The sequence below is a fragment of the Populus nigra genome, chromosome 3 (genome assembly GCF_951802175.1).
Source record: "Populus nigra chromosome 3, ddPopNigr1.1, whole genome shotgun sequence".
Classification (NCBI taxonomy): Eukaryota; Viridiplantae; Streptophyta; class Magnoliopsida; order Malpighiales; family Salicaceae; genus Populus; species Populus nigra.
In genome coordinates this window covers 25,345,358-25,363,927 of record NC_084854.1, presented here as the reverse complement: position 1 = coordinate 25,363,927, position 18,570 = coordinate 25,345,358, and the positions used below count along the sequence as shown (strand labels likewise).

The window sequence follows — 18,570 nt, the reverse complement described above, 5'->3', positions numbered from 1 at the left end:
GAATATAGGGTAAGGCTTAGGTGAAAACTTTCCGGCCCAGGCTTGTGATCAGTTCTGTTCTCTGCCAAAATACAAAAGGCACAGCCAAGAAACAAATTCATAGTCCCGGTGATATTTCTCAAATAAAGGTTCATGTCTATTTATTGAATCCTTCATGTCCTAATATAAGCTGGCCTGTTTTTTTTTTTCCCTTGACAGGTACTAAACTCCGAATAAATCTTAAAGCAGTCAAGGAGTAACTTTCTTAAACTTTGGGATATATGGGGCAATAAATGTATTATTAATATCGAGATTAATGAACCACCTTTCTTTTATAAATTTTTTTATGTAACTCCACCCTATTGTAACATAAGATATTGGTATTTGCATGGTTGGCATAAAGTAAATCTAATTTAAAAATCATATATTTCTGGGGTCAATAATTTTTGGTCCATAATGCAAATATCAACTATATGATTATAGCAGTATTATCTAGCAAGAGATTTATCGAATTGAAATCATGTAATCAATGCAGCTGAAACTGGTAGAAGATACTCAAATTATATCAACTGAAAAATAAATTTATCACAGATCGATAGTATGACTTACCGGAATCTTCAATTTATAACGCATTTACAATGGATTAGGAGTTAACGTTGTGTTCTTATGTCTTACCTACTTTTCCTTTTCGTCCATCTTTTGCTGGGATGTGCAAACCACATCATGTCTTGAACTCTGAGATTTTTCGCAGAAAAATACTTGATATTGGCTTCAGTCTTAACCACTAAACCCTTTGATAGACAAGGCACTTATTCTGTTTCTCTATCCTCACTAGCAACACTAACTGGCTGATCCTCCTCAACAGCTTCTGCCAGATCTTCGTCAACATTATTGTTCTGATCATCTGCATAGGCCTGGGAACTTACAACCTGACCCGTCAAATCTTTATGTTTCAAATTCCCTATCATAACACAAGGATAGTAAATAAGTTAGTTGGACCATAGTTATATTTTTGCCAACTAAAGAAATATCACCAATAAAATTCTGTTAGTGTAACAGCCGAAATGTCATTTATAAGAAGCCATGTAAAGGCTGACAACACAAATTCGTGCTCTTCAATGGTCGTCTAAAAGCTTCATCCAACCACTCGTTTCAAATTGTGAAACTTTTCACAAAATATGAGCACTCCAATTCATCTATGATATCAATTTGTAAATAATATGACCATTCATCAATTTCAAATCAAATAGTCGATTCAAATTGTAAATACTGTGACCATTCATCAACTTCAAATCAAATAGTCGTTTTCAAATTGATGCAAAGTGTTAGTGAGCTGCCTTTGTGCCTGAGCACACGGGGGTTTACACACAAGGATGGATACCACCTCTAACCCAAACACCTAGACAACTAGGTCAAGGGCTCATCTTGTATATGTCTCTTTTCCCGTTCCTTTTTAATGTGAGATAATTACCACTTACATGTGTGTTGGAGAATTATATAAATAATAGTTTAAGCTATTGGGTTGACCAAACAATCACAAGTTCGAATCTCTCAACTCTCATTTTATTTAATAAAAATTAAACACAAGATAATGTAAGCATGTGCAAGTTTCAAACTCAAAAAGCTTTCATCTAAAAGGATATGCTAGAAAATTATATAAATCACATCTTAAGATCTCATCTAACAACTTAACCTATTTGGTTAAGATGGTTCTCTGACAAGGTGCACCCAACAAATCTTCTCCTTACATGTGAGCCCAACCCATTGAACACAACTCCACCTCCAATGGAAGCAAACAACGTCATGGAAAAGCAGAACCTTTGGTTATGATACCAATTTTTTATAGAGCTGCCTATGTTCGACTAGACTTTTGGGTTGGAGGTGTTGTTCATCCTTGCGTGTAAGCCCTAGTGCTTGCATGCCCAACACGGACACAAAGGCCATGCATCACCCCTAACTCAAGCAGACTTTTGGGTTGGAGGTGGTGTCTATCCCTGTGTGTAAGCTCTCATGCGTGCAGGCTCATGCATCTTCCTGAACACAGGCAGCTCCCTAACACAAAGTCTCCCATTTCCCACCTTAACTAAGGGAAATCAAACTGCCCCTACCCCTGACCCTCATTCTAAGAATTGACCAAGTAATTCCAATAGAAGCTCAGGGTACATACTGCTGCTTGAACTGCTCAATTAATTAAAACAAGGTAAACCATTCCAAGGGGATAGTTAAAACTATATCCAAGTTCCAGGGTGGTTAAATTTTAAAACTTTTGATTGACATTTTAGTTTCTAGACCGAATTAGCCAAATAACTTCTAATTGCCCAATTAAATTTGTGTGATATAATTAGCTAGGAAAGAGCTTTAAATGGGATTCTGACAGCTTAGTTGATGTTTATTGCAGATGTTACTGAATTCTGGAAAATGCAATAAGGGTATATAAATTAAACAATTATAAAACTTCCATACCCATCCAAAAAGTGCATCCACTTGATGTCGAGTGAAGAAGAGCCTTGACGCGGAACAAAAACCGTTCCATTGAACGCTTTGTAGCAGGAATTTTGCTAGTGATGGCTGTTTGTTTCGAGCCCTTCACAAAGAGCAACAAAATTCAGACTGATTTTATGTTGCAAAGTTATTGACTCAAAAATAGAAATGAACATGACAAACTGACCTTTGCTTCAGAACATAGAGTCTGTATTGTTCTTGTGGCCTTTTGAAGCTCTGTTACCTAAAGGAAGCACAAAGGAGGAGCTTAGCACCAATCTAAGATTTTTATAATAATCACCCACCTTAGAAGTTGTTCAGTGGACCTGATCTTACCAATTGGATTATGAGTTCATTGTGTGTTTGAAAGTGAGCCTGTAAGAAATCAAAAACTGTTTGAAGGTTTAAAATTACTCCAAGCAACTACATCTCAGATTCTACTGCAAAAAGAAAGTGTCATGGATATACCTTTTAGGAAGGAGTCCACAAACTTCCCACCATACTTGACAGACATGGCACGCACAGTCACCTGCTCCATTAATTTAGCATGTCAACCATTTTCCACTTCACATTAGAACCTAAATATTGACAAAGGCACTCCCTGTTTCTGCTTTCCTACCTTGTCATGAGTTCGGCACAAGTTAACTAGTGATACGACAATGTTCACAGATTTTTGTATTTTGATCAAATGCTTTTCAACAGCTTCAATCTGAACAGCAGCTCTGGGTTTCATAAAGAGAGCAATTTCCTTAACCTAATCACAAGACAGGAAAGAATAAGAAACTAAAATCTAATTCCAGATGAATTTTTCTCTATTTTAATCTTATGTATTTAAAACTCACCAATTTGTTAAGAATAGCGATGTTCCCTTCATGCTGCACATAAAACCACCTTATGTAAACATTTCCAATGAGCAACAGAAACATTAGATGAAATCTACAATACTGCTACCATTGGAAACCATACCAGCACCCGGCACCACACAACAAATGTTGCATTGCATAGAGTTGGGAAACCATGATGATCATCTTCTACTGTTGTTCCAGATGAAGAAACCTAGTAAGAAAGTGAATTCCATTTACAGATAACTTGGAAAGCAGCACAATCATGTTGTCTGGTGCATTGCAATGTTGGACATTCCATCCATGTTTCAAGCAAGTCAGTGTTTTATCCTAACTGTTTCAAATTCAGGTTCCAAATTCCAAATGGTGAACTCTTAAAATCACATTTTCAACTCCAAGTTAGAGGGATAACAATTTTACCATCTGGAAGAACATTGTACTAGGATGGTCAGATGCAAAGGTAATGAGTTAGCAGAAGATAAGTATAGAAAATATTCACATACCACGGGCAAAATAGAGCAGGCAAGCTTATCCAACAAATCAGATTTAGATTCACTATTCTCCAGGTAAATCTGCAAAATCTTTTGTACAATTTCCCCCTGACAACATCAGAAAATTAAACACCATCTAAGCATGTTACTTGTTCCATTAACTATTAAAGACTACTGAAACAAAGAGCTAAATAGGATGAGATAGATGGTCATACTTTGTTCTTCCAACCGTTCTCAAGATGTTCACTATCCCAGTTGTGACTTAAAAGCTTCTGGGCAGAAGTTCCAAGTCTGCTGCGCAAGTTTGGAAGGATCCTGTGAATGGATTGTGAGTGTATACCTTTACCATTAGTCTCCGATTTATCCAGTACAGTCTGGACAGAGGTTACAACTGATTCTAGGGTAAGAAGAGATTCTGAGGCCAGCATAAAGGAGAATGAACATGCTGCAAGGAGAAGTAATTATAATTACAAAGGATACCTCTTGACCACATTATACACCGCTACAAACAAGATAGAATCTATACCCATAACTAATGCATCTTCAATAAATGATGAAGCTCCAAGATACAAATATTCTATTGTCCCAGGTGAAGGGCTATGCTGTAGGCCAGAAAACACATTCTCGGATACTTCTCTTGGTTGAAAGGCTTCAAGAAGATCCGATAGAACTGATTTGTGCATTTGAACGTCAATAAGGTTTAGCATCTGCAAATAGGAAAAGGGCAGAAAGGAGTTTGAACAATAGAAACTCAGAAAGGTTGCTTGCATTATTTTCAAAAGAAAAAAAGAATCAATTATGTATTGGTGACTGGTCTGAGAGAGAGCAAGAGTAAAAAAAAATACCTTACTAAAACTATGAAGTACTTCTTTAAATACCAAAGTCGAAACTACAGATTTTGAAAACACAATACTGGCTACTTCTGGATTTCCAGCAGAAGCAGAGTGAACATTCCAATGATCTTCACAAGTTCCATCACCTGCAAAGAACATGCTCTTAGATAACAAGAACACTGTCGCACGTGAGTAGCATTTATCCAACCAAATTAAGCAGCATAAACTAACCTTCTTTAAGAACAAAAATGGCATTATCAAAATGCCTTCTCAGATTTGGAAAAAGCGGCCTAACGTTGCTCAAGAACTCTTGCAAGGTCATCCTAGTAAAACCTGCAGGAGCACTCAAGCATGTGGCCGAGCATTGTTTTCCAGGAGGCATAAAGAAACACAGCTGGTTGTGAAGATCGCGCAAAAGGTATAGATAGAGGGGTAACTAGCACAGGAAATAAATCATTGTGCATGTTTAATGACATTAATAACCTATTAAAAAAACAAATTACCACAATCTCAGTACAATTAGATTTGTACCTCAACTGCAGGATCAAGGCAACAGGACTTTTGATTCTGCATATGAAAAGACACATTAAATGACTTCCATCAGTGCTTGTTTAAATATACTACACATGTATTAAACAACAGCATGAGACTAGACCAAAAACCAAGATGCTGACTTCGGATAGAAATTATCATGCCTAGTGAATGAACACCCTTCCAAGGAACAAGATGGAAAGGGAATCAGAGTGTGGGACTGTGAGCGAATACCAGCATATCACTCTAACACAGTAATCTTAGTCTAGAAATTCTAGAGAGAGAAAAAATTGAAGAAAGGATAACACATGCAGAAGACCATCCATCTTATGAAACAGATAGATGTTTGATATGATATGTAATATCTAATTTAGTAACATTCTTGCATACAAGTGCTTAAATAAGTTGAAATAAAACCATTCTCCTTTAAATTCCTTCCAAGTACAAAATGCAATTTCAGAACAGACAAACTGAATAAAACGTTGAGAAAAATACCATTCCACAAGATCCTGCAGTTGAAAGTCTACATATGAAATGGAAATCCCACAGCAAGCAGCATGTAAAAACTAAATGAAATGAGAACCATGATTTTCAGCAGCATTATTGTGTACTCACATTTGAAAACATCAAAAGGGAGTAACATTGGACATGGAGCGGCCTGAATTTAAATCGTTGTGCTTCTAGAGCCTTGGCAACTGCAGAAACTTCTAAACTTATTAGCCCAGTAGAATTACAGGAATCTTGATCTGCAGGAATAAATGTTTGTCCCTTTGAAGATTGACTAGTAGACTCCTCATTTGAGACATCTTGGCTTGTTACAGCTCCTTTTTTCCTCAACACATCCAATATTGTTGGCTGCCGGAGTTTACCATTTGGATAAGAACTTGATTCTTTTGATGTCTTTTTATGTTTGTTGTCTTGTGTTTTCTTATGTTCACCGTTTTTTTCGAAATGTACCCTATTGTTAGCTTTGTTTAAAAGTAAAGTTCCAGAATTATCAACTTGAAGATGGAGCTCTGGCAGAGACAGAGGATGGCATTTGATGCAGTTGTTCAGTAAATTTTCCAGAAATCTGCATTTCAATATTATTTTCATCAGTGCAAAGATAACATACTGCTTTCAGAATGAAACTGGAAAAAAACTACAATTGAAAATTGCATAACTCCTGGCATGAATCAAATACACTTAGACTAGTAAGTGGGACTTTCATCGGTGTAATAAGAATATGCAGTTGTAACAAATGATGTAAAGATTCCAGTTTTTTACCTCTAAGTGTATGGAATGCCTAGGAGTGCTTGCATGACTAACTATAGAAGTCATAGTCAACCAAATTATTGATCAAGTAAGAGCTATCCCTTTTCTAGGCTTTCATCTGTCACTTTACAGTGTGCCTTTATTACGTCATTCTTATCACTGTTCACATAACAGCATTAAAAAGGCCAATCCACCTAGGGTACTATTGTGGAACTGTACAGAGAATTACACCAAGGCTTTAATAAATAAAAAGATGTGATTAAAAATGGCGCATGAATAATCAAGTAATTGAGAGCACTAGAGTTTACACTAGGTTCCTGAGTCGCTTCAATAGCTTGACAATTATATCCATTTTTGTAGCCTGACTGGTGCATTCAAATCTTCCAGTAACTTGTGTACAAAAGGCATTAAGCTACAAGCAAAATTGTATGCATTACAGACCAGAACATATAGAAAATTATTCAAATAAAAAAAAAAGTGGCTCAACCCAGAAGGTGACAATTTCGAACTAAAAAAATATTACCAGTTCCCTTATCCAGTTTGCCGCATAATAAAGAGAAAGGCATACAATCTGTTTCTGCTTAGCTGTCAATGATTGCCAGCCTGCTTTAGAAAAGTACTGACATTGCACAAGATATAGGTATCAGCAAATTGGTCAAGACCAACAGCATTGCCAAACTTTGTAAATGTACAAAGCTGAAGGAAATCACAAAGTAGGTGACACAGTGGCAAAGGTCATCAGAAGTTCCAAAGTATCAAGCGTCAGGAGCACTATGTGCACTGCTTGCTCTGGACACAATGAGTTACAAAGATTTGCTAGATAACCACTTTGGAAGCAAAGCACTTCAAAACCTGTTCAATGAAACCATGTTTTTTCCTGCTTGACATAATATTCTAGTTTTTTTAACTTTCCTTGCCCTCCTTGAAACATGAGCAAAGGCAAAAAATTCTGCTTGTATTTAAAACAACGCTTGGATGCTAAAATAACCAAAAACCATACATATGAAGAAAGAATTACTTCTCGATGATGTTAGTAAAAGCATCTCCCTGGCCTCACCTTAGAGGAGGGAAGGTGCAAAGGGCAGCCAAGTAGTGCATCAATTCCACTAAGAGATCCCTGATTCGTCAACTTCTCAACCTGAAAAACAGACCAAAAAGAACACATCCATATGCTTCCTTCTAAACTTATAGTTTTAATGCCTAAAGTCCATGAACTTACAGCGGATAGTAAGAGGAAGTTAGCAGGAAGAACTTGCAATGAAGACGTAGACCTGGGCAGAACAAACTTTTAAGCCAACAGGCACAAACATTTAAACAAGTTCTAAAAAGAAAAGGGCAAGGATGGCCAGAACATTACTGCAAGGAAGAGGACGACAATGACAAAATGCTCAAACAAATAGGTGATATGTCACCATCCAGGTTCATCCACAGTTCCCCTGCAAAAGGAAACTTATACATGTCCTGATTTCCCATTAACTTCAAGGGAAAAATATGAGAAATAAAGAAAGAGATTGCAATGCTAATTCACCTTCTAAACCACAATATGAGTCCTCGCCTGGCAATTGTCCACCTTGGAGATCAGATAGAAACTTAGACTCAAACTCTCCAGCATGTTTGCCAACCCTACAAAATACAGACAATTTTCTCCAATATAATCAGGCATTTGATACTGTTTTAAATGACTGAGAAGCTTAGTTTCCAGAATTATGTGGTTGTAGTCACTGACCATTCTACAATTTCTGGCTGAAGTTTCTTATGAAGCATTATTGTAGTCAGTTCATCATAAAAGAGAACCAATGGTAAGCACAACTGCTTGCAAGAATCCAGAGATGTTCTCAAGAGTTCCAAAGCCTCCTCACAGTTAGATTTCTGTGTAAGTAACATTCAATAATGGTGAATAGGCATGCTGGAATAAAAAATCTTCATTAAAACATGAGACATTAAACATAGTAAAAAAAACGGTTAGCAGGATTAATTTCCTTTATAACATAGGAAAGCATTGCAAATTCTATAGCAGGGGAGCAAACATGGAGCATTATTTACAGCTGGAAAAAACATCAGCAGCAAATAAATAAGCAGCCATAATCTTGCAGTTGAGGAAACAGTGAATACTACCTGAGAAGGAGACGCCCCGGTAGCATTATTTATGTCTCCGAGACAAGAGACTACTTTCAGAGTCCCTATTAGGCCCATCTTCTTGTACTTCATATCTGGATGGCTGACCTATCCAATATGAGTCATGACAACCAAGAGAACATGGATAAAGACTAGAGGAAATTTGTAAGCAGCTAAAGGGGGACAGAAAGAGAAGGATAAAGAAAAAAGTATGGAAAATACCTGCTTTCGGATTATCATAAACAGTTCATCTGCAATTGAAGATCCAAAACAATATGTACTAGATCGAGCTGCCAAAGCCAGCTTGCTGAAAACTTCATAAACCTGCACCACGGAAAGCTAGTGAAACTGGCACAAACTATCAGCATTTCAACTTATAATGCCAAGAATAGAAAAAATCTACAGACCTTGTGTAGATGTTCCATGCAAAATCCTTCCAAGTAATCCAGTATACCTAAGGCAGAACATTAAACACATCAAGAGAAATCAGCATCTAGTCACAGCATATAGTCATGTGACACAAGAGTGGATAAATACCATTTATATGAGCAGAAAGTGGAATCAACTCCTGCGGATACTTGGAGGCCAGCAAAGCCATGGTGTTCAAAGAAGAATTTACTTCGAAACTAACACCAGATCCAACATGAGTGACAAGTGCCCCAAGAACCTGCAAAAATGCTGGAATAAGACTTCCCACAGTATGCGTTTCAATTACTAAATCACAGACAAGAATATTTCAGCAGGCTACTGACCTCTTGTCGAAAATAAGTATCACCAAACTCTCCAAACAAGCAAATGTATATGTGAATGCCAAAATCCCTTGCTTTTTGTTCTTTACATGCCAATAAGTGCTCGGCCAATGAAAGAAACCACGGAAAATAATCCTAGTCAATAAACATAAGACAGAAATCAAAAGGAGTTCCAAAACCATTCCTTAATTCTGATCAATGTGAAATGATTCTTCATTCAAAATGACGGCAGCTTATACCTGAACCAGTTCTTTGTTGCCACAAATACACTGGTCAATCATATCTTCCCGAATACAACTTTCAACAATTTTCTTCTTGAGAATCTTCTCAACACTCTTTTGCATCGACTTGCCATTCATGTATATCAATATAAGAAGCCATATGTCTATGACCTTGTGATCCTGAGGTTTCTCAACACTACTCAATTCTTTCAAAACCTCCTGACACAGCATCTAAACAGCAGCAAATGGAATAAGGTCATGTAGACAAATAGCATACACATATGCTTACATTGGCAATACTGCAAAGAAAACTTACATTCTTAAATAAAAGACTTGATCTCAAAGCATCAAGAATAGACGCCTCCGTATTATCCACGAGTGACTTCCCTTTAAGTTTCCGCTGCTGAGTTGAACGAGAACTATTCGACATTCCCACAAATTTTAGCTGCTGACGAATCTGCGATATTATTCTTCGAACATTTTGAGGTGTAGCCGAAAGCAATAAAAAACTAAGCAAATTCGGAATATGCTCCCCATCTATTGTCCTAATACACGATAAAGCTGTCGAAATAACCTTCAAAACAAAAAATTATCACTATCAAAACAAATCAAACAACAACATAAAATGCTCAATCCCAAGTCTCTATTTTCCAAAAACATAACAATGCACCTGTTCTTGCATCATTTCATCCAGATTAAGATTCGAAAACGCATCAAGCACCGGCACAATGATCTCAGAATCCTCCTGTAGCATTTGGTCTAACGAATCAACGACAGCATTATTACTACTTTGATCACCGATGATCTCCGGCAAAGAACCGATAATCTCTTTCTTTAAATATAAAGGACAGATTGAAACAACTTGCAATAACTTATCCGTGAATGTATTAGGATCAATAACAAAATCAAGCCACCGGAATTGATCAATTATCAGCCTGGCTACATCATCTTCGAGCGACAGTGTTGTTCTAGAATCTACGGAGTTCGTGTCGAAATATTCCGGAAGTTTCTCGAGGAGCATGATCTGAAGGTCTAGCTGAATTGCTGGAACTAGCAAGAGCTGCCTTACTAAGCTCTCACTTCTCTTGGCGCCAAAACCATCTCGTTTCGAAAATGCAAGAACCCTGATTAATTAACATTAATAATAATTAAAACTTAATTAAATGTTAATGACGTAATTAAGGGCACCACGGTGGGCCCCCGCAATCGCGCAGGCACATTCCAGGGAGCTTTTTATTTAAATCGTGAAATAAAGCAGAATTTGTGAGTTTACGAAACTGACCTGCGGAAGTTCTGTTGAAGATTAATGTAAGAGGAGAATCCGGAAAGGAAATCGGAGCGGAGAGCAGAGGCGGTATCGGAAGAAGAAAATAGACGGTTTAGATGGTTCCGGAACTTATGATGATCAGAAGGAAGGCAAGGTGGACCTGAAGGATTGATCAAAGTACAGCCAGCATCAGCTAGAATCGACACCAATTTATCAACGGATGATGACGATGAGGATGATGATACTCGATTGTCCTCGAAGGCTTCGTTTTGAGATTGTGGTGGTTTTTTGGTGGTGGTCGTGGAGGATTTGGGGATTTTCGGTTGTGGAAATGGAGGAATAAAGGAGGAAGGTCGTTTCCGGGAGGGGTTTTGTTGGTGGAGGAACACCATTTTGGTGGCGGACGAGGAGACGTTTGGTGGTTTAGGGAGAGAGAAGGGGATTTTGATGTGCAAAACAAAGTGGCGCCAAATTGTTGAAGAAGAAACCGCTTGAAATTATTTAAAGGCTGGTTGGTTTAATTGGGCTCAATGAGGTTAGGTCCGGCCCATGTTAAGTGATAAAAGGAAGTAGGCTTCCATAACACTTTTTTTAATATATATACACCGTTTGGTTTAATTGGGCTTAATAATGATTGGTCCGGCCCATATTTAAGTGATAATGGGAAGTTTGATATTGGGATAGCTTTGCTTTAAAAAAAGTTTTAAGTTTTTTATTTAAAAAGAATTAAATTGATGTTTTTAGATTTTTTTATAATTTTGATATATAAATATTAAAAATAAAAAAATCTAATAAAATATTTTTTGAATATATTTTTAATTAAAAAATATTTTACACCGGTACAATGTTTACGGATATCCTATCTATCTCTATATCCAAATTCATTGCATATTTTACTTCTTCTTTTTTTCCATCTCCATCTTCGTGGGAACAAGAATTTTGAATACAAGACAAGGTAACCACTTACAGTCTCATATCAACCTTTTGGAAAAATACTCAATGGATGTTTATTTCTGTATTTTAAAAGTGTTTTTAAAAAAATTAAATTTTTTTATTTTTTTATTAACTTTAAATTAATATATTTTTAATATTTTCAAATTATTTTGATGTACTGATGTTAAAAATAATTTTTAAAAAATAAAAAATTATTTGTATGTTCAGCATCTCAATTTCTTAATTTTTTTCTTGATATATACATAGGGGAGAATGAACGGTCATAAAGCTATTAATAATTTTTTACCTCATTCATTTGAATTACCGAATCGCATATTTTAATACCGTCAATGCCTTGCTTAAATCATGATAGATGCTGAACAGTTTTTAATGATAGCCAGTTGAATTTTTTTAATGGTGAGTTTGATTGCTTCTGTCTTCACCATTACAAGAAAAGGCTTAAATAAGGGTGGAAGAAAACGACTAATTGACTGTTTGAGGGTTTTTTAAAAAAAAAATATTAAATTAATATTTTCTAGTGTACTTTAATGATTTTAATATAGTCAACATTAAATCAATTAGTTATCAGTATAGTCAACATTTCAGGAATATCATATGTTAATTAATGAGTGCGGTAGGAAAGCATGAATCGCTACAGCAAGCACATAGAGTCCATTGCCAGAGAGAGAGAGAGAGAGAGCATAGAGAGAGCAGTACTGAAGGATGGGATCCAAGCAAGAAGCTAATTACTTGCCTCATATAGTTTTGATCCCATGTCCACTACAAAGCCATATAAAAACCATGCTTAAATTGGCAAAACTTCTGCACTACAAAGGTTTTCACATAACATTTGTTAACACAGAGTTTAATCACAAACGTTTCTTGAAATCAAGAGGCCCTAATGCCCTTGACGGCTTGCCCAACTTTTGTTTTGAAACCATCCCTGATGGCATCCCTTCTTCAGATATTGATGCCACGCAAGAAATAGATTCTATTACAGTTGCTGTTCAAAATAATATGTTAGCTCCGTTTAAGGAACTTCTTGCAAAACTTGTGAATCCTCCGGTGACTTGCATAGTTTCTGATGCTTTCATGCCGTTCACCATCACAGCTGCTGAAGAAGCTGGACTCCCAGTTGTGATGTTCGTCACCATGTCCGCATGTGGATACATGGGATACAAACAACTTCATGGCCTCAAGGAGAAGGGCTTCGTTCCACTTAAAGGTACTTTTATTAAAGGAGTTTTTATGAGATCTCTAGTGTTACAGTGTACAATTCCACAATCCTTTTCAGTTTGTTTTTAAGAGCTTTAGAGTACTTCTTGTGTTCTAAGCCTAAGGTGATGAGGCTTTTAATTTGTACACGGATGTTTGGCTCTGTCCAACCTCCCATGGTGGATAGTTTTGAGTGGTAGAAGCTAACTTTGATGAACTGTGTTTTAACAGATGAGAGTTATCTAACAAATGGTTATCTTGAAAACACAATTATAGAAGGGATTCCTGGTATGAAAGCCATCCAACTCAAAGATTTTCCATTTATTCGAACAACATGTGAAAACGACCTTTCATTGAACTTTGTAATTGGAGTTGCTGAGACTTCTGTTAAAGCTCAGGCAATTGCTTTTCATACTTTCGATGCATTGGAGCTAGATGTTTTGCATGGCCTTTCCACTATATTTCCTCGTGTTTATTCCATCGGTCCATTTCAGTTACTTCTCAATCAAATTCAAGATGATGGTTTGAAGTCTATTGGTTACAATCTATGGAAGGAAGAGAGTGAATGCCTCCAATGGTTAGACACCAAAGAGCTCAAGTCAGTGGTCTATGTGAATTTCGGAAGCATAACAGTGATGACAGCTGAACAACTGGTTGAGTTTGCCATGGGGTTAGCTGATAGCAAGATCTCATTCTTGTGGATTATAAGGCCGGATTTGGTTATCGGTGATTCGGCAATTTTGCCAGCTGAGTTTGCAGTGGAAGCTCAAAAACGTGGTTTCATGGCTAGTTGGTGCCCACAAGAGGAAGTACTAAACCATCCATCAATTGGAGGATTTCTAACTCATAGTGGTTGGAATTCAACTGTTGAAAGCTTGTGTGCTGGGGTGCCCATGATTTGTTGGCCTTTTTTTGCTGATCAGGCAATAAACTGTAGCTATGCTGGCAGTGAATGGGGAGTTGGCATGGAGATTGATAACAAAGTCAAAAGGGAAGAAGTAGAGAAGCTTGTAAGAGAGTTAATGGAAGGAGAGAAGGGTGAGAAAATGAGGGGAAAGGCCATGGAGTGGAAGAAGCTGGCTGAAGAGGCTGCTGCCCCTCATGGTTCGTCATCCATTAATTTAGACAAGTTCATAAGTGAAATATTACAATCCAAAACTACTTAACTCGTGATCTTTTTAAAAAATACTTTTGTAATTACATTTTATGATTGTTTGTTGGCGAAAAGAACAAAATCAAGGTTTGTGCTAGTTGTGTTGATTGTGTAAGGTGTATGTGTTTGCAGGATCCGTTTGCATGTCTAGACCATGTACTGAACCAATCCAAATGGGGTAATCGCAACAGACTCGACTGTATTTAGCGATTAATTTAGTAATCTATAAGAGAATTCCTAACTAGGGAAAAAAATAGCATCAAACTCTCTCTGCAATCTTCATGGTCTATTTGCTGCTTGCTTGCTATCCCAAGGAATAGCACAAGAGGAAGAGCTACAGACACATCAAAGCTCTCTTGATAGCTAAAATCTCCTCTTCATTGGACTCCCTAATGCCAGTGGAAGATGAAAAGACGCAAAGAAATCGACCATGATGCCAGACGAGAGGGCTGGAATTTCAGTGGAAATTCTAGTCAGGGTGGATGATGGGAATGGAAACGTGAAAGATGGAAAATGTAGGATAGATGATGTTAACCCTTTAGAGATATAGAAAATCACCACTCTAAGGAGGAAGAACAAGGATTAAACTCGCAAATCTCAATGATACAGTCTCACCACAAAGAGATTAGAATTTAGGATAGTTCACCACTCAATGGAATCCACCAAAGAGATGAACTCACTTCGATTTTAGCTTCAACAAATTCTCTATCTATACATTGCTGAAACCAAAACTATTTATACCTTGAACAATCCCTCCAAGCAAGGATAACAACAAAACAAGAAATCTACACCTAGACATGCTTTTTCTTCAAGCTAGGAAAACAGCAACAAAGAAAATCAAGAACAGAGTCTTTAACACAAAATCTGTCACTATATATGTGCACCTCCCTCTAGTTAGCCTATGTTGCTGTTTTTATTAACTAAAAACCCTCCTGGCATAAGCGAGTTGGAGGTAAGATTGTCAATCCTGCATTGAATGCTTGTTGACATAGAGGGGCCGCCTTGCAAGTAGCAAAAATACGGTAGTAGGATTTTCGATTCTGTTGTTTCCTTTCATCAGCCTGCGCACTTGTCAGAGAAATGGGCATAACTCTTTGTTGGAAGCTCCAAATCATGCACCGTTTCATGCATTGAAAACTGGACATATAAAGAGCTTTATAGGGATGTATGGTTGGAAAAAAAAAATAATTAAGGATCATTTGATTAAAATATATTTTAAAAATTAAAATAGAATTAATATATAGATTATACTTCAAAAAATTAAATAAAGACTTGATTGAGTTAATTTATAAAATTATCTATGGATATTATTCAAATGACAAATTGATATTTTATCAATTTATAAGATTTTTTAGATTTTCCTATAAATAATAAGCTATGTTTTTTTATTTGTATGAGTTATTGTCTATTATACAGAAAAACTTTGTAAATATAAAATTAGAGCTAAATTTTAGATAAAGCAACCCCTTTCTTTTAAATAAAGATTTCGAAGATTTTTGACGTGTAATTTACGTGGATTATCGTTAGAGGTCGAGCAATTAGACAACTTGTAATTTACGATAACCTAATCTTGAAATAATTATTCAAGCTGAAAAAGATTAGATCTTTATGTGTTAAATCCCTAAACAATTTTAGATTTATCTAATAGGATCCTGAATAATTTTGTTTTATAATTTTTATTGCATGTATGATATTTGAGAATAATTGAATTTATAAATAATCCTAGCTAGGGATTTCCGAATGCTTGGATTCCTATTGCCCCCTTGCAGTTACTCAAACAAATTGATGAAGATGGTATGAAGTCTATTGGATACAGTTTATGGAGAGATGAAAATGAGAGTCTTCAATGGCTGGATACCAAAGAACCTAAATCAGTAGCGTACGTGAATTTTGGAAGCATAATAGTGAGTCTGCCATGGGACTAGCAGGCAGCAACCAGTTGAGTCTGCCATGGGACTAGCAGGCAGCAACCATTCATTCTCGTGGATTATGAGGCCAGATTTGGTCATTGGCGATTCGGCAATATTGCCTGCAGAATTTGAAGCCGATATTCAAATACGTGGATTTATTGCAAGCTGGTGTCCTCAGGAGGAAGTGCTCAACCATCCACCAGTTGGTGGATTTCTAACTCATAGTGGTCGGGGTTCGACTATTGAGAGCTTATCTGCCGGAGTTCCTATGGCGTGTTGGCCATTCTTTGCAGACCAAAAATTAACTGTAGATAAACTTGCAAAGAATGGGGAGTTGGCATGGAGATTGATAACAATATTGTCAAAAGTGATCAAGTAGAGAAGCTTGTCATGCAAATAATGGAGGCAGATATGGGATGGAGGAAATTTGCTGAAAGAGGCAACTGCTCCAAATGTTTCATCATCTATTAATTTGAAATGTTTTATATTAAACTAGATTAAGAGTTGACTCGATTAAACTCAATTATCTTTACAAATCAACCCTTAACTTAATCAAAACTTGTATAAAACATAGTTTGAAATTTTATAAAAAATTTCTAGATCAGCGCCGTTTTAAACTGACCTGAGTTGACCTATCCACAAGACTAGTGCTTTAAGCCGAGTTCGGGTTTTTATATTTATGTGTTGGAGTACCTCAAAATATACCGTTTTATTGCAATATCTAGCTGGAGCCAACAACCGATTGTCACAGTGGTTAGGTCGTTTGTTCTCCTCATTCAACATATGGACTCAATTGTTTTCCTAGGTTGGGTTCGTGCTAAATCTACGATTGTTTACGAGACCAAACAAAGCCAGGCCTCAAGTTTCTGCTCCGAAATAGATACAGTAATGATGGAAGATTTTACAGATGTGTTGTGAAATCCAATCACAGTGCTCACCGGACATGGGGTGTGGAGTAGCTTATCTGCACAGTTATTTAGGAATATTTATTTGCTAAAAAAGTAGTTTATTTTTAAAAAATATTATTTTAAAAAATAAATTTATAAAAAGTAAATTATATTATAAAAAATAAGTTAAGAAACACTTTCTAGTGTTTAGCTATATCATAGAAAATAAATTATAAAATAACTTTTTAATATTTTTTTAAGTTTATTAAAATAATAAAGAACAAATCTTAAAAATTAAAAAGTTAAATAAGAATAAAATTTAAAAAAAAATTCATAAATTATCTCAAATAAAATAAATAACAATTAAATAATAGAAATCAAATCTAATAGATAAAAAAGTTGAAAGATAATGAAATAAAAAATATTATAATATCATAAATTATTTCAAATAAAATAAATAACAATCAAAAGAATGAGAAACAAATCTAATAAATAAAAAAAATTCAATAAAAAAAATAGTAAGAGAAAAACAAATAACAACCATAAAAATAAGGATCAAAGTTAATATAAAAATCAAATCAAATTAAATTTTAAGGGGTAAAATTGAAAAAAAAAATTTAAAACAAAATATATAGCAATAAAAAATTTAAAAATTAAATTTAATATAATTAGCAAATAACATGATATTTCTAAATTTTTTTATAACTTCTAAAAAATATTTTTGTTTAAAATAAAATAAAAATACTTTTCTGAAACCAAATCAATTTTTTTTTTAATTGAAAAATGTTTTATATTGGTTAATGTTTTTAATATTAAATAAATTCATGAACATTTGAAAAGTTAATTCTGAAAAAATCACTTTCCATAATCCACAAGCATGTTACGACAAGCTCTGTATGGTTCCATAGGTTGTCGGTCGGGAAAAATGAGGTGAGATTTAACTACCCTTTTCATGTTAGAACCACTCGTGTCTCCATGACTACATCATCGAGGCTCAGGAATTGTTTTTACTCATTTTAATTCCTGGTTGTTGGGGCGATTTAAAGGTGTTTTAAGCTTGTAAATGTGTTTATTGAGGTGGTTAGGGTGTTCTTTTGGTGGTTTTAAATTTAAAAATAATTGAAAATTATTTTTTATTATCTAAAAACCGAGAATCCAAATTCAGCCACTTTCCATAGCCAGAACCTTTATTAATAAACTTGAAAAACACTAGTTTTTTATTTCACTACATCACTAATTGAACCCAAAAAGAAAAATTCAAAGCAAAAATCACGTGGAAAGAGAGAGATCATTATAAGAACTGCAACTTCCTTGCGAGATCTTCTTGCAAAGCTGAACGATAATGCATCCTCAGACGCCCCCCAGTGACCTGCACTGTTTCTGCTGGTTCCATGGCATTCGCTATTGGATTTGGAACTTCTGAAGAAATTGGAATCCCTATGGCCACCATAACTTTTTCAATGTCTGTGCGTGCCATAATGACTTTTCCATTTCCAATTACTACTATTTGCTTTTATCATCGTGTAGTTCTTCTCTTTCCATCGATGAAAGTCAAAGCTTGATCACATGCATGTTTCTTCAGAAGATCCAATCATGAACAGAAACCTTATCTGTCTAGCATGGAAATGACTTCAGTTTCAATCTTACTCATGTAAATGGTTATATCACTGTCTAGCATGAAAGTCAAAGCTTGATCACATGCATGTTTC

The 18,570-nt window shown here is 35.7% G+C and overlaps 2 protein-coding genes across 2 annotated transcripts; one reads left to right on the top strand and one right to left on the bottom strand.

Annotated features, from left to right (window-relative positions):
- Positions 1-521: 521 nt before the first annotated feature.
- On the bottom strand, positions 522-11,221 carry LOC133689075 (uncharacterized). The gene is made up of 31 exons (XM_062108795.1): positions 10,779-11,221; positions 10,167-10,620; positions 9,813-10,070; positions 9,515-9,727; positions 9,279-9,410; positions 9,064-9,193; positions 8,934-8,980; positions 8,749-8,850; positions 8,527-8,634; positions 8,138-8,280; positions 7,940-8,034; positions 7,769-7,847; positions 7,631-7,682; positions 7,469-7,549; positions 6,935-7,030; positions 6,720-6,823; positions 5,773-6,229; positions 5,158-5,193; positions 4,858-5,062; positions 4,639-4,772; positions 4,320-4,500; positions 4,009-4,238; positions 3,806-3,901; positions 3,427-3,516; positions 3,303-3,335; positions 3,080-3,214; positions 2,929-2,989; positions 2,797-2,852; positions 2,648-2,704; positions 2,443-2,563; positions 522-940 (listed from the first exon to the last, which is right to left on the bottom strand). The coding sequence occupies exons 1-31, from the start codon at positions 11,153-11,155 to the stop codon at positions 789-791; spliced, it is 4,515 nt and encodes a 1,504-aa protein (XP_061964779.1). The 5' UTR covers positions 11,156-11,221; the 3' UTR covers positions 522-788.
- Positions 11,222-12,354: 1,133 nt separating this feature from the next.
- LOC133689180 (7-deoxyloganetin glucosyltransferase-like) lies at positions 12,355-14,179 on the top strand. Its single transcript, XM_062108962.1, has 2 exons — positions 12,355-12,921; positions 13,143-14,179. The coding sequence occupies exons 1-2, from the start codon at positions 12,420-12,422 to the stop codon at positions 14,075-14,077; spliced, it is 1,437 nt and encodes a 478-aa protein (XP_061964946.1). The 5' UTR covers positions 12,355-12,419; the 3' UTR covers positions 14,078-14,179.
- The last annotated feature ends 4,391 nt before the right edge of the window (positions 14,180-18,570 follow it).